Source organism: Vicugna pacos, chromosome 10 (assembly GCF_048564905.1).
Source record: "Vicugna pacos chromosome 10, VicPac4, whole genome shotgun sequence".
NCBI classification, from domain to species: domain Eukaryota; kingdom Metazoa; phylum Chordata; class Mammalia; order Artiodactyla; family Camelidae; genus Vicugna; species Vicugna pacos.
Window position 1 is genome coordinate 11,039,509 of NC_132996.1, and position 24,971 is coordinate 11,064,479.

The 24,971-nt window shown below is 45.3% G+C and overlaps 1 protein-coding gene across 3 annotated transcripts in view; it reads right to left on the minus strand.

Annotated features, from left to right (window-relative positions):
- Nucleotides 1-24,971, minus strand: part of AMOTL1 (angiomotin like 1) — a 155,480-nt gene that overhangs the window by 120,084 nt on the left and 10,425 nt on the right. The window contains exons 2-3 of one of the 3 annotated variants that reach the window (XM_015241304.3): nt 13,995-14,129; nt 2,462-2,512 (exon numbers count right to left, since the gene is read on the minus strand). In XM_015241304.3, the coding sequence (XP_015096790.2) occupies nt 2,462-2,512; nt 13,995-14,079 (136 nt within the window). In that variant the 5' untranslated portion in view covers nt 14,080-14,129. Of the gene's footprint in view, nt 1-2,461; nt 2,513-13,994; nt 14,130-24,971 lie in introns of those variants that run through there. The other 2 variants (XM_072968953.1, XM_072968954.1) reach the window with 2 other exon arrangements.

Genomic DNA, 24,971 nt, shown 5'->3' on the forward strand with positions numbered 1-24,971 from the left:
GGACAATTGATGAGAGCTAGTCCATCCTTCGCGCATGGGAAATAAGTGTCTTTCGAATGAACAACGATAATAAAGAAGCAGCAACAAGCACTTTCTGAAGACCCTCACGTACAACACGGGGGGCTAGGGCTTTACGCCACTTACAACAGTTATGCCAGGTCTCCAGTTAGGCTGAGAGATAACTGAGGCTCAGAGCAGTAGTTTAGTCACCTGCCCAAGGTCACAAGTAAGTGAAGTGATAGAATTCAAACTAAGTTTTTATGACCTCCCTCCATCTCTTCTCCAGGTCCTGGCCATGGGGTGAATCTGTGCTCTTCTGTGCTCCAGAAAGAGTGACTGTTTGAGAAGCTCATCAATTGCAGTAGGAGGCCTCCCCCTTCCCTCCCCCTTCCCTCCTCCCCTTCCCCCGCCCCACCGTGTGTCTAAGAAAAGCACCAAAAACTATCATGACTCTTTCCAACAGAGAAACGCCAGCTCCCTCTTTAACCTGAATAGTATGGAAACAATGTAGTCTCATCCAATAAGCTGCTCTGTCAGGAAGAGAATCACCCTTTGGAGACACCATGCACCTGAACAGCACGGCACATTTGGTTTCGGTCTAAGGAGGCTGGAACTGATGACACCTTAGAGGTCACTTGTCACCACTTTTCAAAGATGAGAAAACAGACTCATTAGCATATCTACCAAAGAAGCTGAAGCAGGGAGAACCCTGCTCTCCAATTCTCAGACTTCTGCTTTATATTCTCAATCATCCTGCCTTTCCAGAGCCAGGGAGGGAACCCATGATTCCTTAAACATTCTCAACTCCTACTGAGAAACTAGGCTTTTCCCACAGAGGAGGTTTTGAGAAAAAAAGGTTGTTTTCTTGTTTTCCACTGCTCATCTGAAGGGCTCCCCCTACTGATCAATGCCCCAGCTGGGCAGTCCAGCCTGTGAGCCCCAGAGGCAGATACTGACATGAAAGAGGGTGAATCAGCTGGGCCCTTCTGGTACATAAATCATTCTGTGAATGCAAACAGCTAGATAGTTATACAGGCGGTTTCTCAGAGTAAGGGATGCTCATTCTGCCATGGTTTATGCGTATCTATAATTTAAGGATCAAACAGCTTCAGTCACACTGTGGAGCACCAATGCTGGTGTCATTAATACACCATTAAACACATGTGGATCAGATCACCAAGAATCCGCCCTCTTAATAAATCACTTCATACAGAGCTCTGGTTTAGATGTCATTTTCCCAAAAGGACTCACCACAGTGTTCCTTTTTTTTTTTTTTTTAATAGAGGTACTGGAGATTAAACCCAGGACCTCGTGCATGCTAAGCAGGCACTCTACCACTGAGCTATACCCATCTACCCCACACAGTGAACATTTAAAAGCAAGTTTTACTCATGCACTTAATTAATGATTCCATTTCCAGGATGCCATTGCCTCACAACTTGTCAGAAACACATCTTCTGAATAAAACAAGGTACTCTTCCCTGCCTCAGAACGCCATCCTAGATCCAGACCTATTTTGGGTACCTGGCTCCTAGAAATGGATGAAAGTCAATGCTGCAGTGGAATTTTACTTTAGGTGCCGGGGAACTTGCTGAAGACACACAGCTCAGGAGGAAAGACTGACCAGAAACAAGTTGCCCAAGGCTGAGAGCACTACAGTGGATAAACATTTTCAAACAGCTGTCATTTCATGGAAGGCAGGCAAGATGTTCAAGCTGGTGATAAAAGAACAGCCAGGACAGACTTGACAGCCCAGACTGTTAGCAGCTTAACTAAGCTGGAGAGTGAGGGGGGTAAAAAAGCCACCAACCGCTAAGCCACCAAGTGAGACTGGGTGGCAGGAATACCTAGAGCGATCCTGACAATGCAAATTCCCTTCTCTTCACACGAGGAAGTCTGTCTCTGACAAGACTGTCCTAGTTCACCCACCACTCATCTACGCTTACAACGACAGGTACAAAAGGATGAAATGCCCTATTCCCAGACACCTACAGGCTGAATGAGGAACAGAAACCAGGGAGGAATGCAGCTCCCAGGTCCTGAAATTTAATTACCAGACCATTTTTAGCCCTGGACTTCATTAAATTCAGGTTAAGCGCTGCCAGGTACTGGCTAGGCAGAGCCAGCCCCGCGACGCGTCTTTCCAGAGAGGATGAGTCTGGCCTGGCTGCTCGCAGAGGCCCCAGATCAGGAAGTTTGCTGCGCCGCGCTCCTCGGAGCGGCACCATGGACCTGGGGAAGGACGGATGGACGGGGAAACACACACACACACACACACACACAGAGCACAGCTGACAATTTCACAGCTGACAATTTCCCAGCCACCCCCAAAGCCCACGCGCCAGGAAAGGGCCAGTTTTCACCGCGAAGGGAACACGTAGCCGGGGAAGTGTCCCCTGGCCCTTTCCCTCTGCCCCTCAGGCGGGATTTTGAGAAGAAAAGGCAAAAGGGGCAGACTTACCTAACTCCTCTGGGCTGTAGGGCGCAGGGGAGGCTTCCACAAACTCACTGTCTGAAGGAAGAAAAAAGCAGAAAATAAAAATGGAATCGCAACCATTCAGGGCAAATCGATTAAGCATCAGTTACCGCGCAGGTCCCTTAGAAAAGCGCGGGTTTCTCTCTCCCAGTGATCAGAATCTCTGAACCCGGGGCCACTCGGGGTTCCGGAAGCCTGATCCACTGAGGGGTGCGAAATTGTCAAAGAAACTTGGCATCGGGGCAATTCCGCCCAGGGATCAAGAGTCTTCAGGGCTCGGGCAGGTGCGCGCCAACTTTCCGTGTGTGCGACCCCGCGGATCCCCCCGCCGGGTGCGCCTGGCTGAGACCTCATCTTCTTGCCCTCAGCCCGAGGGGCGCATCGCGGCTTCCACTGGGCCTAGCAGCGACGTCCCCGCGCCTAGGAGCCCCAAAGTTTCCCAGCGGGTCCAGGAGGCCGGAGGGCGCGCGTCACCGGCGGCGGCGAGCTCCCCGCGCCCACCCGGCGGAGCGCCCCGCGCGCATCCCCGCCGCTCGTTGCTAGGCGACCGCGGCCGTCTTGCTCGGCAGCCGCGGGCGCGCGCGCGCTGCCTCCCAACTCCCTGTTGGAGGGTGTCTTCCCCACCCCCACCCTCTTTGACCATTTTTTTTACAAATTGGAGCATAACCAGTTCTAAAACGATTCTTGCTTTTTTGCATTATACCTGTCCTCCTCCGATATTTGGGAAATCGTTTTTTCTGTGCTTCTCATGGGGAGATGCAGGAATTTAAAGCTTAACTATTTCTTGAGGCAACGGAGAAGGAGCTTCCAATGTTCCCAAACCTCTCCTTTTTGAACCCGAATTCTAACTCCACTCCAAATATTATTTCCTCCTTTTAAGAGACTGGCTCAAGCAGGGACGGTAATAAGTCTCCATTTCTCAATTAGGGAAACGGAGGCTCAAGCAGAGAAAGTAATAAGTCTCCATTTCTCAGGTAGGGGAACGGAGGCTCAGAAGTTAAGTAACTTATGGATGACTGAGCACTGTGATGGAGTGTCGGGGGAGAAAAGAGAGATACTCCTCCTATATTATAAAAAAAAGAGTTGAGCGGTTTCAAATATAGTATGTAGAAACAGAAGTTAAGGTCTAAAAGCCCAAGTTGTAGATTCTAAAGAAATTCATGTCAGACTGAAGGAATCTCTTTCTCTAGATCAGCGGCCTGTATAACTTGGGCAGATGCATTGTGTGTTTTCCCCCAGGGCTGACTGCCTGCTCCCCTGGGAGGGCCCTGGCCTTTGGGACTGTGCTCCAGAGAGGGAGCCCAGCACTGATGCTGGGGAGGAGGCAAGAGGAAGGAAGAAGGAAACATGGAAGGAAAATGGTTGTCTCTTCTCTGTCTTTATCCTTGGAGACTGAGAGTTAGAGAGTCAACCATTGGGGCAACATCCTGGGGCCCTTCCATAGTCTCAGACTGATTAGCTCACCAGCTGCAGCAGCCTAAGGGCCCCCAAATCTGTGCCAAGGTTTTCTCATTCTGTAAACACTCAGCCATCTCTGGATTTTCCACTGTCAGCTTTTGTTTTACAAATTATGATGGAGGACAGAAAGAAGCCACTTTAGCCAGAATACTCAGGGAGGAATGCCTGCGAACCAGGGGGAGGCTGTCCTTTCCCAGCAAAGTAGCCTTTCTTGAGCTGCCTCACCCATCTCTCTATCCTCTTCTTTTTTCCCCACTCCTGATAACCTGAGCTCTCAAATCCAAGAAGTGTATGTGATTGGGTGAATGTTTGCACGAATCAATCCATCTCCTCCCACCTGCTAGAATCCTCCGTTTGCCCTTGGGAATTCATGGTTCATCCCAATCCCCAATATCCTCATCCTCTTGTCCAAATATTTCTTTCAATTTCCTACTCTGATGGAAACCTGGCTCTCCTTGAAAATAACAGACCGCTTTGCCCATCACTCCTACTTACTGCAGCCACCTGCAGACCCTTGTGTTCCTTGAAGATATTGGTGTCTGGGTCATTGTCACTTTCCCCAATATCATTCCCATGATCATTCTTATTTCCAAATCTACCTAATAGATTCTTCTCATACTCTGGTCTCTCAGCTCTTCAGCATCCGCTCCCTTCCTGGACCTCCAACTATCCCAGCTCCCATTTCTGACAGTGACACCATCCATAATCTCTATGCCAAGCTTTCCACTCTGCAGTCACCACCTCCTACGTTTCCACCTTATTCTTTCTGTTATCCTAGCCCAGTATCCCCTTGACTCCTGTAATTTACTTATCCCATGATCTTTTCTCTGTTCCTTACTCTCCTCTTGACCTACCTTCCTCCTTTAACCACTTTAGTTTCTAGGTTTATTATGATCATTTCTCTTTTATGTGTTCCTTCAAATCCACACCTCCCTCCCTCCCTCCATATTAAGTGATAACCCTGGTAAATCTAATTCTTCACCTTCTCTCTGCCAGCACCCAGTTAAACATGATTGGCCATCATGCTGACTGGTCTTGTTTTCAATCTGTGACCACTAACCTCATGTGGACATTAGCCCAGCAACTACTCAGCGTTTGTCAGGTTTCCGTACTGTCCTGCTCTCCTGGTTATTGTGGATGAACCACCTGTTCTCCATCTAAGACCAACTCCTCCATTGTGGATCAGATCCTACGCCCTCTCACATGGCCATTTGCCCCATCTTGCCTAAATTAATGTTTTCCTCTGTTCTGGATCATTCCCATCAGTATACCAACATGCTACTATGTTTCTGTCTTGGAAAAAAAAAAACCTTCCTTGACTCCACCTCTCTCTCCAATTACCACTCTCAATTTCAGCCGCAGTCTACAACAAAATTCACCAAAGAATTGTTTACATTCATGTTTCCACATCTTCCTATTGCTCTTAAAGGCAAACAGACTTCTTGGTCATCACTCTTCCAAAGTAACTCTTGTCAGTGACAAGCCTGGCCTTGACACTGCCAAATTCCAGTGGTCTTGGCCCTAATAGGAGCTTCCCCACTGATTCTAGGAGTGAGTGAGCTTAGAGCATTTGTCTCCAGGCTCAGGCTCATCCATCTTCCCCATCATATCAGGAGGCAGCTAGCCTTTGTGTTCCAAGAGAGACAGTCTACAGAGGACTTTGGGGTCTGCCAGACCTTGCTTCTAATATCAGCTCCACTATTAACTAGTAGTTTAATTTCTGCCAATCTTAGTTTTCTGTAAAAATGGAGATGATCATCATAGCTAACTCATACAGTTGTGGCAAGAATGCAGTAAACTAAAGCCCTTGAGCCTGTAGAAGACAGACTGTCACATTGTGAAAATCAAGTCAATGTTGGTTATTCTGAGATGGCATGCTTCTTTACAGCTGAGAAACGTGGGTTCTTTTCTCTCCTTTACTGAAGGGAATCACTGACCACAGATTATGCTTCAAATTAAGGGAATGTCTATTATCCCATCTTTTAGTTTGTTTTCTAAGAGTCAGCTTGAAAGCTGGTTATGTGGAGTTGGGACCAAGCATTCCCCATAGGGATGGGGAACTGCAAATGTTCTACCAGGTGATTAGTTTCTGGCACCTGCTAAGTTGTCCTAACTCACAATGGGTGCCTCTTCAATTTGTTCCCGTGAATGGATGACTCATAAGCCCAGAGCTTTCCTTACAACATTTCAGTTCTTTGAATTTCCTAGTCAACTGAAGGTTAATGAGAAAATATTTTTCTTGTTTCAATATTTGCTGTTGACAATTTTTCTAAAATGGATGATTCTAATTTTCTCTCTTAGGAAGCAGAGCAAAGAATAATGTTTCCTGCTACTCAAACAACAGTTATGAGGAATTTATCGCACTTCCAGGATGATGCTAGGCAATGCAGATACAAAGATGATCAGAGCAGGTTCCTGCCCTCATGTTGCTCACTTTCTAATTGTTTCAGAGGGCCCTGCTAACCTCAGGCAGTGTCCGAAGAGCCTACCCATGCTTAACTTTTATAGGTCTTTTACAAAGAAATGATTATGCAGGAGGGTCACTGAGTTATAAAGGACGGTGCACAATCTTATAGGTTGGAATCTCAGCTTTGTCAGATATTTAGGGGAGAAATCACAGGAATGTTACTAAATCTCCCAGAGCCTCAGTTTCGTAACAATAATACTTATCTCACTGTATTGTCAGGAACAGCAGAACAGGTAAAGTATGAGAGAAACCAAGCACCGTGCCTGGCACACAGTGGGTGCGTAGGGAGAAATGCTCCTTTCCCTCCCACACAGAGGGCTGGAGCCTGCTGGAGTCTCCTCTCTTGACTGTGCTAGGAGGACACTGGGCTTCCTGCTGCCATGGCCCCTGAGCACAGGGAGGAGTCTCCGGTCCTATTTCTAGGGCAACATTTATTAGAAAGTGGGACGTGTGGGGAGAAAGCAGCAAGGAGGAAATGTTTCTGGCGCTCAGGGTGAACTCTTTCTGGGATGCAGGTTTTCCATAGAAACAGAATACACAGGGGGCTGCTGTCTGATGTCCACTCCTACTATTACCCACCACGTCTTGAGCTGAACAGGCTTTGGGGAGCTAGCCTGGGAATCCAACTCTTAGCTTTAATATCTCTTCATATATATAAATTTAATAATATAATATTAATTAATATTAATGATGTTATAGAATATATATAGTTACAAATGTTTTAAGTTAATTTTTATTATATAAGAAAATAACATATATTCACAGTGAGGAAAAAAACATTTAGTACTGTGGGGTGTAAACTGAGAAATGGCGGTCCTCTTTCCCACCCTCTCCCAGTCTCCATTCCCAGACTGCAACACCACCCACAGCCTCCTGTGTGCCCTGGTAGAGATTATTTTTTAAGCATATTCAAACACGTATGTGAATTGTTTAAACAAGCTGGGTTTCATAGTATGGCTTCCAAATTAAAGACAATACATTTCTAACTAAAATTTTGATCCCATCCCATGTCATAAACTGAGGTGTGATTATTTGCTGTTTAGTAGATCAAGATAGTGTATAAAAAGTCATAGGAAAAAAGTTTTATCAACTTTTAGAAAATCTTGAACAAAACTGAGGCATTTAAAGGGTTACAATTCGGTCATCTGGAAAACTCACTTAATCAGAACCCTCAATTCTCACTGAAGTATGGTCATATAGCAATGTTGAATATAGCTCTAGGATCAAAGGAATTCTTAGATCCATTTCTAGAGCTAAAAGCACCCTCCAAGTGCTTTTTGGGGTGACTAGAAGAGGTGTTCCTAGCTTAACACCCATCACTAATATTCTGCTTAGTGCTATGGCATTGCAGCCGTGGACACAGACCACTCTGCACAGGAGTCTGGGAATGCCGTCAGCCCCCAACTATGGGCTGCCTTGACTGTGGGGCTCCCCAGGGACTACACAGCCCCTTGGTCAGTGGAGAAAAGGAGGCGATGCGATCTCATACAGACAGCATCTTCCCTCAAGAGATGGGGGAGGGCTAAATGCCACATGGGGAGAAGTTTTTTTCAGCCAAGGTACGTTATCAATTCCCTTTGCAAGAAAAAGCTGCACAGTTGTCCTAAGAACAAGTTAGGATGGTAGCCAGAGGCCACTAGGATCTGTGCACAGCCTTCCTGGCCCCAACCCCTGGAAGGTCACCAGTTTCAAGCAGGAAAGACAGAACAAAGCAGGCTGAGCCCTCCGCCTGCCTGCCTCTCCTCCCTGGTGTCGCCCTCGGCTCACCTTCTCTGCAGGTAGCCTTCTGTCTCCTGGAGGCCCTGCGCTAGTTAACAGCAGAACAGAGTGAAGAAGCAATGCTCACCCCCTCCTCCCCTCCTCACACTGGGGAGCGTGAGCAGGACTGATCAGGAGGAAAGAGTGGGGCTGGGGCTGCCTGAGCACGACATGACTTTCTCCTATCATCCTGTCTCTTAGCTGCATCCTCTTAGGACAAGGCAACAGAGGACAGCAGGGAGAATATGCTCCCACCCAGCCGGTTTCATCAAAGAGAATTTTGTGCTTAATTGGTCGCAGCATTAGCTTCAGGGCCAAATTGGCCCAAAGGACATCTCTCCGTCTCTGGGGCTTTAATATTCTTTTCTTGTAGCATAACCCCACTTGTTTTTTTTTTTTATAATCCTTGCTGAAAGGGAGAAAGAAAACATAGTTGCTTTGTTTCCCTTCAAGGAAAAGCAAGTCTCAGATAACTGCTTTAAGTGTTTGATAACCTGCAGAAGAGATGGGCTCTTTAGGAAGAATAATTCACTATATCTCACCTGAAAAAAAAATCATTATCCTGAGCAGAAACAATACAAGCAAAGAGATGATATGATATTAAGTCTGACAGGAAACCAAGGATTCATTTTGGTAAAAACGCTACATATGGCCTCTGAAAAATTCAAATACCAATGCACTCGATGCTATTAACAAAAGCAAGGTATTTTATGAAATGTATAAACAGATTGGATCCATCCAGCCTCTCCCTGCCCCCAGGATTCCTGTTACCAACTATGGAATAGAGATGAAGATTTAAAAGACTCCTCCTCACTCAATATCATATCAAAGGAAATAAACTCTGGCTGAGCCAAGAAGCGACTAGAAGGTGTATGCGGACATGAATCAGAATAAAGAGCCATTCCGAAAATACACGAAAAAAGTCCCTGCAGAGGAAAATCATACACTTCCAGCTCACACTCGGTTGGATCTATTGAGTGAAATCAGACAAAATACCCTCTGTTAAGATTAAGGACAAGAACATTTGCTGCCATTGAAATCTGTGACTCAACCACTAAAAGAGAAATCCACAGAAGGGATGTGAGTTTCTGCTGAGATACAGAGACCATCCCGATCTCCCATTTTCCACCCCAGCCTCCTGGACGGAGGCCTGAGGGGGGATTGCTTCTTTTAGACACGGCAAATCGAGTCTGCCTGGACTACCCAAGAGTCTCTCTTCTTTCACATTAAATGGTTCTTTCAAGAAGCTATGGCCTTAGCAGTCAGCATAGTGTAGGTGCTGGAAGGAGACGCCTGAGTTCTAGCCCTCGTTTTGCCGCTTATCTTTGGTAAGTCTCCAAACCTGCCTGGCTGTGATCTCCTGTGTGAAATGAGAAGACCTTTATGAAATTTATTAAAACAAATGCCAACAGGGGACCATGGATAACAGATTTCATGGTATTCATCTTTTTACCACACTGCATGCAAGAGAAATAGACACAAAAGATCAGGCTTCAGAGAAAGGTGGAGACGCCGTTTGAAACTGACAGAGAAGTGACATGGACGGAGCAGAGACCTGGAGGAGCAAGGCCTGAGTGTGAATGGGAGCTCTGCTGGCCTTTACTCTATGAGCTTGGCTTAGTTATCATGCCTTCCCAAGCCTCAGTGTCCTCATCTGCACAATGGGGACAATAAAAACTACTGGAAGAGATTTCAATGTGGGTTTGAATCAAATGAAATCATATCCAGAGCAGCTCTTGGCACCCAGACTACACTCAGAAAAATTCCTTCCTTCCTGACCTATTAAAACTCTCACTGACCTTGAGAGGCACCAGGAGGGAAATCCACTCCTTCCTGTTTTTATAACCATAATGAGAACAGCACCACTGAATTTCTAGATGCACCTGGCCCCTGCTGCCAGGTTATGTTTCCCACACTTCCTGCCTCTCCCCCTAATGAGAAGCTTACGCAGGTTGGGTCCCCTGGGAAGAGCGAATAGCAGTAGGATTCTCAAACAGCTGAGTGAGCACATCCGTAACAGGAAGAAGAAGTGTTTCCTAGATTAACTGAGAAGGGCTATGAAGGCCTCCCCTCCTGCACCAGATCCCCACGCGTCTGAGGTGGCAGCTGGCAAAGCAAAGGATGTCAGATGAGCTTACCCGGCACCAATCAGAAACAGGGCTCTGGCCCCTTCCGTTTTGTGTGTCAGGCACTGCACATGATTTCATTTGGAAAATGTGTTCCAGGCCTGTCAAAGAAGCTCGCAAGAGCACTGGCCCAGGTCCTGGAGGGCGCTGTAGGAGTGCAGGAAGCGGGAGTGGCAGAGGGACTTTCCTGCAGAGATGCCGTATCGCCCCCAGACATCCTGGGTTCCCCCCCACCAGCTTCTGGGAGGCTGACACACCCTCCTGGCAGCCTGAGATGTTCCAAGGATAACACAGAGGCAGATGTTGCGTGGATCTGGCCCTGCCTCGAGGCCTGTGACTCACCGGGATGACTGAGCCTCCCTGGCAGATAATGTGGTTCTCGGAGGACTCCACGAAGCCAAGAAGAAAACCTCAAGGCCTGGATGCTTCCAGGACTTTCCCGGCTGCCTCGCTAGAAACATAAACCCCATTAGCCCACAATGGGCCGCAGAGATGGAGCAGCTGGTTTGGGCTAGTGTTGGGAGAGGAAGGACGTGGGGCTGAGGGTGGAGGAGAGATGTTCTGAAGCAGGTGGGTCAGAGCCTTGGCAATGCATTCGCCGAGGCGGCCATGGGAGGGCCTTGGACGGCCATCCACACAGGACGACAGCACTGTTTGTTTTCCGGCTGTGCTCAGGGCTCGTGCTCTTTCCTACTGTGACAATGAAATCAGCAGCAAAACAAACAAACAAAAAACCAAACAAACAAAAAATTCATAACCCGTAACTAGGCCACGAGAGGCTTAACCTTAGAAGGCGGAAGGCAGAGTGGGGAGTGTGGGGGGCGAACGGTGGGGCGGGAGCTTGGTGTGGCGTGGTGTTGGGCGGACCTCGGTTCGAATACCCACTCTGCCAATGACCTTGAGCAGTTTCGCAGCCTCTTCAGGCTCAGTTGTTTCATTTATAAGAGGAAAATAATGTTGTCATGAGAATGAATTGCGACAGTCTGCATCGATACAGAAAAGGCTTAGGGTGGTGAGACTTTCCAGTACTTACCTTTTAATTTTGTTTTTATTTTTTAACTATGTAAATGCATTACTGTTAAAAGAAGTTAAAATAAAGTGGTGCAAAACACACACACACACACACACACACAAAGGCTTAGCATAATATCTGGTGTAATATATCTACCTAATAAATTATTATAAATTTTTTTTGTAATTCATCAAATTCTGACTTAGATATGGCACAGTGGGGCTCCCACTTTCTTTCTGAGTACAAGATTCTTCCTCTCTCTTCAAGATTTCACCACATTCCCATTTTGCCACCCTGCCTAGTCTTCTTAGGACCCGAGCCCTTTCCCTGAACCCCAGCCTAAGCCTCTGAGGACCACCCGCATACCTCTGCTCACAAGGACTTTCACATCTCAGCCACCTGATTCCCTGTGACGGTGCTTCATCCACATACGGCGACACTACCATACTCGGTCTTGGACGCCTCCATCATCACAGACTGATAGTCTCAACGGGGGCCAGGTATCACAGTATCCACCAGAGCTAAGCTTTTCCATCAGTCCTGGAAGCTCTTCACTTTCCCTTCGAGCAGTGCCTCCCCATTAGGCAGATCTAGACACAGGTCTGGTTCCCCTTCCTACTAGCAGCCACACCCCAGAGACCGCAGATACATGACAAGGTGAACTCCAGGAGGTGTGTGGCAGTGCTTGGAGCTGGCCTCAGTAAGCAGTTTCCAGCCACCCCTTTGTCACAGTGATCCCCAAGACTTCTTTCAGTTCTAAGATTCCAAGATGGAAGATTCTATCACCTCGGTTACAAAAGCCCCAGCAGACAAACCACACCTACTCAGCTCTCTCCTCTGCCATCTGGCTTTGGTGAACAAGCCTGGGGTCCTGAATGAAACACTATCTGTGCTGAAAGTAAGGCAAAGTGATCAGTGATGCCAGAAGCAGTTGTGCAAAGAGTTGGGTTGCCATAGTTAAAAAAATTCTTCATGAAAGCGGAAATCTGCAGGGGATGTGGTCCTAGCCATCACCTGCTCATGCATCCATCCATTCATCAAGCCACCCAGCCAGCCGGCCACCAAATACACATCAAGCATTTGCCAGGCTCCTAGGGAAAGGGACGCAAAGGTGAATGAAACAAGACAGCTGCCCCAAGAAGCTCACAAGCTGTCTAGGCTACATGCAGTTGCAATGCAGCATAACAAACCCTGTGACTCAGCAATCTGCAAATTCTCTGGCAGCCCTGAGGACGGACCTCTCTTTCATACCAGGATGGGGGTGGGTAGATGGCAGCCACAGGAAGAGCTCCCAGTGTAAATGACTTAAGCTGGAGCTTCAAAGATGCACAGGAGCTGGCCACGCAGAAGTCGTACAGTCATGACAGCCTTTGCAAAGGTTCCCAGGTGTGTGAGTGCATGATATATTCAAGGATCCAGAGGGAGACTGAGTCAGTGATGAGGAAGGGGTTTGTTTTAAGTGATGAGTGGCAGGAGATAAGTCTGGAGAGGCAGAGGTCAGGTCAGGGAAGGAAGGCTGTGTGTTGAGCTGAGGAAGTTCATCTTTAGTCCCTGAGCTACGAGGAGAGAGTAGCTTGAGAACCTCTAAAAAGTGGCCAGGGTGGCAGTGTGACAGGACACAGGAGTGAATGGCTGTTGGTTTTTAGTTGGACTGCATCCAAGTTTCCTTTCTCAGAGTCTCAAGTTTCCCTTTGGGAACCTCCCATTGCAGACAGCAGTGTTGGTTGGGAGATGTACCCTGGTGCAGGGCAGAAGCTCAGTAAATGCTTACTGCTGAATAAGTTGCCCGTTTTAGAGATGGAGCACAGTAGAGAGTGGCGTCTGGTCATCTCCAAGTCTATCTTGCTTTTTCTTGTATTCCCAGTACTGGGCACAGATGAGATGCTCAATATTTATTGGGTGAAGGAATAAACAACAACAAATGGGAGGCATATCTTTTCTAAAAACATGAGCTGAATGTGTTCAATTCAGTGGCCTTTGTTCTCCCCATCCATAGTGTGGCTCCTACCGCCAAAGTGGATCTCCATTGGATCTGGGGGGTGAGCGATGGGGTAGACTCTTAGACCTGATGGAGGACCACAGCTCTATGTCAGGGTTATGGTTCCTACACATGTGGGCTCCACTCTAGGGCAGTAACAACATCCCCATCAGTTAACGCTGAGTTGCATTAATCAGATGCTTGGACAAAGGAAAAGGAGGAAGGCAAACTGACCTAGTCTGTTTATACCAGTTGCATTATCCTCAACCTTAATCTCTGTAGGGCTGTGGGGAGGAGAGGAGAGGGGAGAGAGGAGGGGAGAGTAAGGGAGAGGAGGAGACAGGCAGGAACGCAGTGCCTGACACATGTTAGGTGCTCAGAGATACATGGCTAACTTCCCACTTGCCTAGGGTGAGGGCTCAGTCAATGACAGCTTACATCTCTCACGATGCTTATCACAGCCTTACAAGTAAGCATCTTACTCTCATGTTAGAGCTAAAGAAACAGGTTTTCTGAAGGCCATATAAGCTTATAAGAAGGAAATTCAGGATCTGAATCCAGATCCGTCTGACTCCCAAGTCCACGCCCTCTCCTCTCTACCTGGGTGCTTTCGAAAAGACAGATAGCACTGGCCACATACTGAGTCTAGCTGGGTTGACACAATGAGGGCAGGACTTGACGTGTACCACATGTATCAGGGACAGCAAAAGCCACCATACCCACTCTGGTGTTGGCAAAATGATGAATTCCAGCATGAGACAACCAGGCTCCTTCCTCCAGAGGCCACTGTTCACCGAGGTCCATGCTCCCAGCAAGTCTTGTGTCTGTGCAGCTCTCAGATCAAATGGAATCTCCTGAAATAAATCATGAGCACACACAAAAAAAATGGAGATAAATGACTACTAATGCTCTCCTGGGAGGGGGACACTTTCTTGAAGAAAAGGAGTCAGTTTCTAGTTCATTCTGTTTCTTTAGCATGCAAAGATTGCTGTTAAGATTTGGGCATGCCCTGAGTGGGAGCGCTTACAATGAGACTTCAAGTCTACCATCCACACTTCCCTCTCCATTCAGTTAACAAATGTTTATGAAGCAACTATCACGTGCCAGGCTTTGGGCAAGGACGTTCCCGTGTTTAGTTCTGCATGCTTTGTAGAATCCTAGAATTTCAGGGTAGGATATCAATTTCATAAAAATAAATAGGTATATGAGGTATATACATGCCTTTAAAAATGACTGGAAAATAGAATAAAAAGGTTGAAAGTAACTCCACCGTATTGGCCAAAACGAGTGCTTTTTATTTTCTTTGTAATTGCCTGCATTTTCCATAATAAACATGCATTATTTTTATAGCCTGAAAAAAAGTACACCATAAACATCCTTTCAAAGGAAAATCCCAGGGCCTAGAAGAGCTGTGGAGACCAATTTTCCATTTCCTCTTGAAAACCCTGATACGCCCATGACATGAGAGCTCTTGCTTTCACGCAAAGGACGCCCTACTGGCTGCCTCCGAGAAGTCCAGCCTGGAGAATCTCTCCCTATAAACTGTATCTGGGAAGATTACAACTCATGGCCAAACTTCTGCCTACATCACAAAGAGAATGAAGAGAACACTCTGTGTGTGGCAGGTCCTCCTGTGGACAAGGCTGAGTAATTGAACATGACTGATTGACCTAATTTGTGAGTACAGCAAATGGGACATCCACCACAGCGGAAATCTTGTCAGCCCAATTAAGATGGGCACCAGTTATCATTTGTTGGAATCAGAGCAGCTGGCTTGATTTGGTCTCGAGAATGCTCTTCACAGTTGCCCTGCAGGTTCCTATACCGCCCGTCTGACAGCAGACACGGCAGACTGACATGATGCTTTTCGGCTGTCTGTCTAGAGAAGGGTGATCCTCTTAGGAGTTGCAACAACCAACCAAAAATCTCTAGTAAAATACCAGAAGGTACCGAAGATGGTACTGCACTTTATTGGGTACTGGCTTATTAGGGATTTGTGCTCATTCTAAGCACCCCAAATTTCTAGAGAGGAATTCTAGACCAGAGTGGGTATAACACAATGCCATAGGGAAAACATTAGACTTGTCAATAAATCCAGATCTTAGCCCTGACGCTGGCACTAACTGGGTGACTTTGGGCAAACTCACTTATGTTCTTGGGGCTCAGTTTCCTTAACTTCAGATGAAGGAGTTAGGATTAGATGCTGTCAAAGTTGTGCGCAGTCTTCCAAGACCTACAGTCTATAATAATATGCTCTTACATGCAAAGATGCCCTATGCACGCACATTAGTGGGCTGAGAAAGCTGGGTTACTTGCCCATTAGTGAGACATCAGCCTGGGCACGTGAGACGGGGCTGAGGGAGGCCAGAGGTAGTCAGCCACTGGGACGAGGCGTGTTCTCTGTGCAAAACTAAAAACAAGTCTGGAATAGAAGTGCAATCCTGGGCCATGGCCACACTGGCATCATCATTTAATCAAATGAACTCAATACTCTACATCTTATATCTTCACCAATTATGAAATAACATTAACAATCATACCACATCCTTGAAGAGCAACATTTTTTAAACATGTTTTATTGAGTAATAGTCATTTTACAATGTTGTGTCAAATTCCAGCGTAGAGCACAATTTTTCAGTTATACGTGAACATACATACATTCACTGTCACACTTTTTTTCTCTGTGAGCTACCACAAGATCTTGTATATCCCTGTGCTATACAGTATAATCTTATTTATCTACTCTATGTTTTAAAATCTCAGTCTGCCCCTTCCCACCCCCAGCCCCCTTGGCAACCACAAGTTTGTATTCTATGTCTATGAGTCTGTTTCTGTTTTGTATTTATGCTTGTTTTTTAGATTCCACATATGAGTGATCTCTTATGGTATTTTTCTTTCTCTTTCTGGCTTACTTCACTTAGAATGACATTCTCCAGGAGCATCCATATTGCTGCAAATGGCATTATGTTGTCGTTTTTTATGGCTGAGTAGTATCCCATTGTATAAACATACCACTTCTTCTTTATCCAGTCATCTGTTGATGGACATTTAGGCTGTTTCCATGTCTTGGCTATTGTAACTAGTGCTGCTATGGACACTGGGGTGCAGGTGTCATCCTGAAGTAGGGTTCCCTCTGGATATATGCCCAGGAGCAGGATTCTTGGGTCATATGGTAAGTCTATTCCTAGTCTTTTGAGAAATCTCCACACTGTTTTCCTTGCTTTTCCTTGGTGGCTTTCCTTGCTTCCCTCTCCCACTCTTAATGATTTAGATGTCTTCTTTTACAATTTTGTGTTTATTCTATTTGTAATTCATGGTAGTTATCACGAAAAGCAACATTAATTTACAACAGATTGGTCATTCAAAAACATTATAGCAATCCCTGCGGTACCCTTGAGAGGTGAGCTGGAGATTCTAATAGCTTTGTTTGACAAAACTAGAGCTTCACTGAACCCTTGGAGAGGGGTTTTCAAAGTAGATGCCCCATCCCTCTTGGCCCAGTGGCTTAGACACCCACTGGACCCCAGGAAGCAGATTTGCAAGATGGTGTCTTCTGGATAAGTGAAGTTAGGCATTCACATCCATACATTTTATTTATTAATCCAAACTTCAAAAATTCGTGTTGAGTGTTTCATTAACTTCAACTCGAAAACTCTGCCGGTTTCTTTGATGCTTGAATCTCACACCTCAGCTTGGGAAAGCCAAGCATAAAATGAGAAATGAAATTGCATCAAACACACGTATTTCGAGGAAAACTGATCCATCACATCTGTTACTGAAACTCTAACACCGACACATCCGTCACAGGAAACCCCAGAGTTGCTCATTAAACTCTAGCAGCTAGAAAATATTTTCCAGGCTTCTGGCCACATAAAACAACATATTCAGAGTTTTCTATAAAATGTTTAACCTCTATCCAAGTCAAAATTTTATCAAAGACTAAGTCCATGAAAAAGAAACTAAAAGAGAAAAAAATTAATGCAACCCTAGGAATAAGAAATGCAACCACAAGGCAGCTCGAACAATAAAATGTGTGATAAGGTGGGGTGGTGAGAGTGGGAAAGACTGTTGAAAACTCATAGTTGTAATTCTGTCTTTGAGAAGCACTCTTTCAAAGATACATTTGTCATGTTCATAGACCCACTATTCACAAGAGCCAAGAGTCTTGTCAATAGATGAATAGGTAAAGGTGTGATATGTGTGTGGATATATATACATGGAATATTATTCAGCCATGAGGAAGAAGGAAATCCTGCCATTTGCAATAACATGGATGGACCTAGAAGGCATTAGGCTAAGTGAAATAAGCCAGACAGAGAAAGACAAATACTGCATGGTATCATGTACATGTGAAACCCTGAAAAAAAAAAAAAGTAGAACTTATAGAAATGGAGAGTAGGGAAGTGGTTTCCAGGGGCAGAGTGGTGGGGGAAACAGGGAGAGGTTGGTCTAAGTACAGAAACTTTCAGCTTTAAGATGAACAAGTTTTGAGGATCTAATGTGTGACACAGTGACTATAGTTGATAACACTGCTTTGCCTGGTTGAAATTTGTTATGTGTGTAGAATTTAAATGTTCTCACAAAAAGAAAAAAAAGAAATATTTGAGATGATGAATGTGTTAACTAGATGAGAGAATCATTTCACAGTGAACATGTATATCAAATCATCATGATGTAGACTTTAGATATGTTACAATATTATTTGTCAGTTATATCTCAATAAAGCTGAAAAAATAAACAGTGATAAAAAGGAGAGAGAGAAAGAGAAGAACTAAGCAGAGTTGGACACTGGGATCTATAAAATACTGGGATGCTATGATTACATAATTGATATTTAATAAATACTGGTTGATGGGATGAATGAATAAATGATAACGGCCAGTGTGGGTACAGACTCTGGCCAGATATTAGACACCATTAAGCTCCCAAAGGTGACCTGCCTACCCTGAGAGTGTAGTGTGAGGCCAAATGGACTTTTGGACTTAAGGAGTTTGGACTCGGGCTCCTCAGCCACCAGAACTCTCCTTAAACTGGCAAATGCTCTTCTCTTTTTAAAGCTGCCTCTAGAGCAAGAAACCTACCCAGCCACCTGAGCCAGAAACTGGCCATCCTTGATTAGTTGATTACTTCTATATCTGATCAATCACCAACCTTGGTTCATTCTAGCTTTCAAATCTCTCAAGAATGCAACTCCTTCCCTCTGCTTTCATCGCCTCGGCCTTAGTTCAGCCACCATCACCTCTCACTGAGATACTGTAGTGACTTCCATGGGTTCTTGGTCTCTCTTTCCTCCAACACTTTCCTCAAGCTTTGTTGCAATATTTTTAAAGCACAAATCTGATCATGTCACTCCTCCATCAAAACACTCCAATGATTCATTATTCCCACGAGAAAGTCTGGGCCACTCCACATGGCGTGTAAGACCTAATTATAGCAAAGTATTTGCAGCCCCTGAATAAGCTCCCCACTTGGTCTCTGGGATATTCAGCCCTTGCTAGAGCTGGGGCAAGGCGGTTCTTCTTCTCACCTTGCAAACTGCAGCTTATCCTTCACCTCTCGTCTTAGGTTTGGCTACGCGTCCCCCAGACTCCCCTGGGCTTACCTCCTGACAGCATCTATCACACTGCACTGTAACTGTTGGTATGTCTGTAGAGTTTAGTTCATAGTTTACTTACTTGGAAGCAGAGATCTTGTTTACCCGTATCCCTTGCATTGGTACAGTGGCTTCGCAAGGTAACACCCAATAGGTATTTGTTGAATGAATGGCGATGTTTGGCACAAGCACAGACGTGTCCCTTTGGAAAGTACTCTCTTTGCGACGTCACCCACATCCTCTGCTTCTTTGGAAATTTTTCCACCTGAAAACCACACCCTATCTGCCTCTGCTTCCTGGCCTTAATCTGACCTTCTCATCTGGTCTAACTGGCTGAGATTCTCCCACTGATGCTCCCACTTCAGTGTGATCCTTGCTCCTCTGCCAGCATGCTGCTGGAGCCCCTGCCCATCACACACCTGCCTCCCTCCCCAGGACCAGATGAAACTACACTTCTGATTATCCAGAGACACCTGCCTCCCCAATGCAGCCAGGTCACACCTAGACCTCTAATCAGTACCTCCAGGATCATTTCTGGTTTGAGGGCAACTTAATCTAGAAACACAAATTCAGAAAACCTCTGGCCATGCTTTGATTCTGCCTTGACTGACTTAACATAGCTCCATCTGTAGAGAAGAGATGAATTAACCAGGAATGCCGTGTTTGGGGAATCAGACGGCATAGTCTACCATCCAGGCATTTAAGCGGCCATGGGTTCTAAGGAATGTGAACACCCTCATAGCAAACAAGTGCGCTTGCTGATAACTTATACTATAAATCAAGATATACATAAAGTCTAGAGGTATAAATATATTAAATGAATTCATTCATTCATTTGATAAATATTTGCTTGGTGTCTCCTATACACTAGCACTTGTGCTAAGTGCTTGGGATGGAAAAGTACAAATATTGCCCTTCCTTCAAGGATTTCTCAGTCTCGAGGGGGAGACAAATACCTGGACATATTGTGACAGAAGAATGTACTAAGTGCAAGCGTAGAGCAACGAACGCACAAGGTAAACCACGGATCTGCAAATAATAGCGTCTGGAAGTTAGAAGGGATCTTAAGACCTTCGGTCTAACCCTTGTCTTATGCGTGGCTCTCCAGTAAATGCCTACCCAGCCTGTGCTGTAACACCCAGCCGGAAGGAGCTCACCTTCTCCGCAGGCAGCCCCTTGCATTTGTGACCTCTTCTACCAAGCAATTCACTTGAAAGTTTTCAACACAATATTGATATTCACCAACAATCCTCAGTGCTGCTGAGGCGTTCTAAGACCTCTTGCTCTTTGTTCTGTTCTTCAAAGGCTGCTTGAAGGTGAGATACTCTGCCAGGAATATCAAGATTTTGCCCCAGTTCTAATGCTTTCCAAGCTTTGCAGATGTGGACCTTATTCTTCAGTGAGTCAGGAATCGGAAGGAACATTCCGTCTTGGTTATGCATAGAGGGTACAAATCTATCTTGTCACGCCCAGGAAACGAACCAAACAGTGAAATGGAAGCAAAAGAAGGAAGAGGTCACGATGGAGTCTTTTTTATCAACTAGGAATTTCTAGCTAAGATCTCCATCGTATAGGATCTTGGTATCTTAGTCAATACGAGATGCTATAACAAAGCACTGTAGACTGGGTGGTTTATAAACAACCAATATTTATTTCCCACAGTTCTTAAGGCTGGAAGCGAGACTAGGGGGCCAACATGGTCCAGTTCTGGGGGGACTTTCTTCTGTTGCAGACTGCTGACTTTTCATTGCTTCCTCACGTGGCAGAAGGAGAGCTAGAGAGCTCTCTGGAAGGTGGAGAACTCTCTTATAAGGGCACTAATCCCATTCACGAGAGCTCCATCCTTATGACTTAATTACTTGCCAAAGGCCCCACTTCCTAAGACCAGCACATTGAGGGTCAAGACTTCAACATATGGATTTTGAGGGGACAGAAACTTACAGTCCATTGTACTCGGTCTAGCCTGGTATCAGCCATCAGAAAAACCCAATCATCGACAACCTTGTGGACCACAGTAGAATAGGGGACAGTCTCCTCTTAGGCTCCCCCACAGGTTTGGCTCTGATGAGTTTCATCTTATAAACTCAGAAGGATAATTTCCTTCCAGCTCCAAATATACCAAACACATCAGAGTATACATCTGGGCTCTTAATATTCCAAAGATAAAATTCATCGGCACTTACAATCAAGAGATTTAAACATGGTTGGAAGAGAAGAGAGAGTAGAACACTGTAAATATCCACTGTGAAAGAGATCACCTCTTTACATGGTCAAAAGGACATGAAATACAAGAGGCATGGAGTCTTCCTCTGTCTGAAATGACTGGTATTTAAAGAGTTGGCATGATTCTTCTGGGCTTTGTATTTGTTTGCATGTATTCTTACCAGCTTTGTAGAATTGGAAAGTTTGAGTAAGTCAAAATGGAGAAGCCCAACTGGGCAAAGTATTTTGAAGTTACTGTGGAATTTATTGATGTTACTATTTTAAGTTCTCCAATAAATAACTTAGGCTATTATATGCTACTAGTCTCTAAGGAGCTGTGGCAACAAATTTATTTTTCAAAAACCTAATGAAGTTATAAAATGATGAGGTCCTCTGCAGAACTCTCAGGGACCCAGGCTTTTCATCTCTAGAGTCAGTCCATTGAGACCAAGCTCAGAAGTTTCCTCTACCATGAAACTTGCCCAAGCAGAGTTATTTCCTTCTCCCTTTGGGCTTCTCAGAACTTTTTATATTCCATTAAGACCACACTTTTGCACTGGATGATAATACTCTCTTTGCAAGATGATTGTCATCCCCGTTAGAAGGAAGGCTCCTTAGGACAAAGTCATATTTATCCACCCTTCCATGCCCAGTGCTCGCACAATGTCTGGCTAGACTTGGGGTCGGGCAATACTTGTTGAATGAATGAGATGGACACACCCACAGCTGAGAAACTCAGATGAGTCTGTGCCTGCAAGCTCTTCACATAGCTCATGTTAAATCGGTAGTCATGATGCAAGAATTAGCCCCATATTCTGCCATCTGGGCAGCACAATGCCAAGTACGCAGTGATGAGGAATGAAAAAGGAACATAAACATTTTAAGAAAACTGGGTTCTCACTTGGCTTGGGATTGTTCCTCACTTAGTAACCCCAGATGAATCACTTCATCTCGTTGGAGCCCAGTTTTTCCAGTGTGTGAAACACGCCTTACAAAAGTCCATTTTTCCATCTTTATCATAGTCCTGTGAAAATTGTGTGTCAGCTGGAGAGTCACCAAAAGAGTGCACAAATGCATAGCACGGTTATCATTCAGTAAATTTGCTTATAGATAATCACTTGAGACACAGCACTGAATTCCAACTTGGAGTTGCCTAACTTGGGAGGTGACATAGCATGTGGGAGGGAGTATCAATGTAATGAGTAAGAGCAAGGACTTTGGGGATAGATCTAGGTTTAAATCCCAGGTCCACCATTTCCTAGCAAGATCTGTAAGCAAGGTGTATAATGTCATTGAAATTAATTTTTCCCACCTGTAATAGGGGATCGGCACCTATGCTTTGTGGGGTTGTCATCAGGGTTAAATGAGAAATACCTGTACTGTACCTAGTATAGATCCTGGCCAGTAAGAAAACTCAATAAATGGCAACGGCAGTTGTTTTTACTGAAATCATTATTAACTCTTGGAGTAGATACACTTTTAGAAGTGACTTAGCCCCATCCACAGCTTCATTCCATGGGGAACCAGGATGAACTGCGACGAGGCATTAGGAAAAAAGTCCTCTGTCCCCAAAGAAGGCTGCTGGGTCTAACACACTTTCCCAGAAGACGACATTTGCAAGAAGTGGACGAGAGTACGAATGGGAAACATTTGCTCTGTGCCGATCCTGGAAGGGAAAGGAGGAAACGAGGCGACAAAGAATAACAGAGGCAAAGAGGTAGAGACAAGTTCTGTAAGGACTTGCTGAGGGAGAGTCATAAACAACACTGCCAGGGTCTGGGATGCTGGGAAACCACAGGAGAGGATTAAGTGGTTCTATTTGAGAAAAGGAATTGGGTTGCAGTCTACGCGGCAGAGAGAGCGAGTGCCAGCGTGGGATAAGCCTCCACGGCTCTGATCATGAACCAAGAATAAGATACTGACGTGGGCCCCACAGCAAAAAGCTGTCGTTCAGACGCAGATCTTGACAGCCAGACCTGTGCTGGGGCAGATAGCAGTCACCATCTAACCCAGCCGTCCATGAGAAAGATAATGTGAGTCCCACGTGTAATTTGACATCTTCTAATAGCCACATTTAAAAAAAAAAAAGGAATACAGGGGAAATTAATTTTAATAACATATTTTATTTAATCTGCTCTATCCAAAATAGTATTTCAACATGGATTCAATACTAAAAAAAATTACTAATGAGAATGTCAGATTTCTTTTTTTCATACTAAGGCTTCCAAATCCGGTGTGTTTTTCCACTTACAGCACATTTGTACCAGCCACACCCCAGGTGCTCAGTAGCCACATAGGGCCCTGAGTTAATCCCAAGGGAAAAGGAATTCCATTCTCTTGACCTCCTAGGCTGCCATTAAGACCTTTTAAAAGCCTGGGTTCGTAGGGCAAGAAAAGATCTTTGGAGACATACAGTGTCATTGCTGACAGTTTTTCCTTCACATCTTTGCTTGAATTAAGCAGTTCCACACCCCACTGAACACCTGCTCCAGTTCAGCACTTGCTGATGACCAACTTAGCGCTTGCCCCGGCAGGCTGGTCATGCTGGATGTTCTGACCACTCCCCTGTTCTAAGGGGAGCTGCCTTACCCACGCCTTGTCCCTGCAGTCCCAAGGCAGCTCTTGGCACCCACTTCTTCTCTCCATGCCCTCTCTGGCTCAGGTGACTAGAGGTGGCCACATGACTCCATGAACCATCGGATCCATCTCTGTCGTCAGCTAGTGTGGAAAATTTCATCCAACCAGGGACAGACCACTGTGGCCAGGTGAAGCCAATCAGCTCCTCCATCAGGAAGGCAGAGGCAGAATCCGTCAGCTGACACGGAGGCGCATCGGAAGAAGACACAGGGGCGAGAAGCAGAGAGAGCTACAGTAATACTGGATTTGCTGCCAATCCTTAGGCTTCTTTAGGTTCCTCTTTAATCTGTTTTCCAGATCAGGCTTCCAAAGCACATTTCACTTCAACAAAGCAATTCTCCAGATGAAAAAATTTTGAAAGCCTCCTATGGGAGGGTCTCCAAGTAACCCTGGTTCTTGGAGCTCTGTTGAAACCTTCCAGTATTAACCACATTCTGGGCCCCAGAGACATATCTGTTTTGCTCTTTCTGATTTTCCATGAGATTCCTGTATCTTTTATGGTCATGATTAGTTTACAAGAATCCCTTATGTATTAAGGAAAGCCTGAATGAGTCTATATCTTTCGACAAAAAGGCCACCACAGAGATAGATACTTTCACACACATTCAAGCAAACTCTTTACCACCACTGCCCCCGGACTTGTGTACACCCGGTCTCATGCCTACATGTAGCCTGGCAGAGAAAGGATGGATTACTTTGGGTTGCATTCCTAAGTAATTATATTCTCAAAGAGCTCATCACAGTGGCCTTCTGGGGACCCTTTAAAGCCTCACATCATCTACTGCAGTGGTTCTCAACCGTGCCTGCACATCACAACTACCTGGGGTACTTTTAAAATACGGTGATGCCCAGACCCACCCCCAGACCTGTGAAATCAGAATCTCTGGGGGCAGGTCCCTGGGCATCTGTATTTCTTAAAAGCTCCCCAAGTAATTCTAATGTGTAGTCACTACTGAGGGACACTGATATACAGGATACGCCCTTGTACAGCCTTGGGTTTCTGGCAGAGAAAACCACGCACTGGTTTAAATGATTAAAATGCATATTTGTTTCTTAAAGACTACATTAAAAATAGAGAATGATCCAAAGTGGAAAAGTGAGCCTCACTCATCAATGGAATCCCCAACAGTCCCATTCCCTGGAAGTAACCATTTTGGCCTCTTGTGTGCCCTTCCAAAAATTGTCTATGCCTATGCAAATATATGTATGTGTGTATATGTATGTATATATGCACGTGTATTTATATACACAAATATATGTGTGT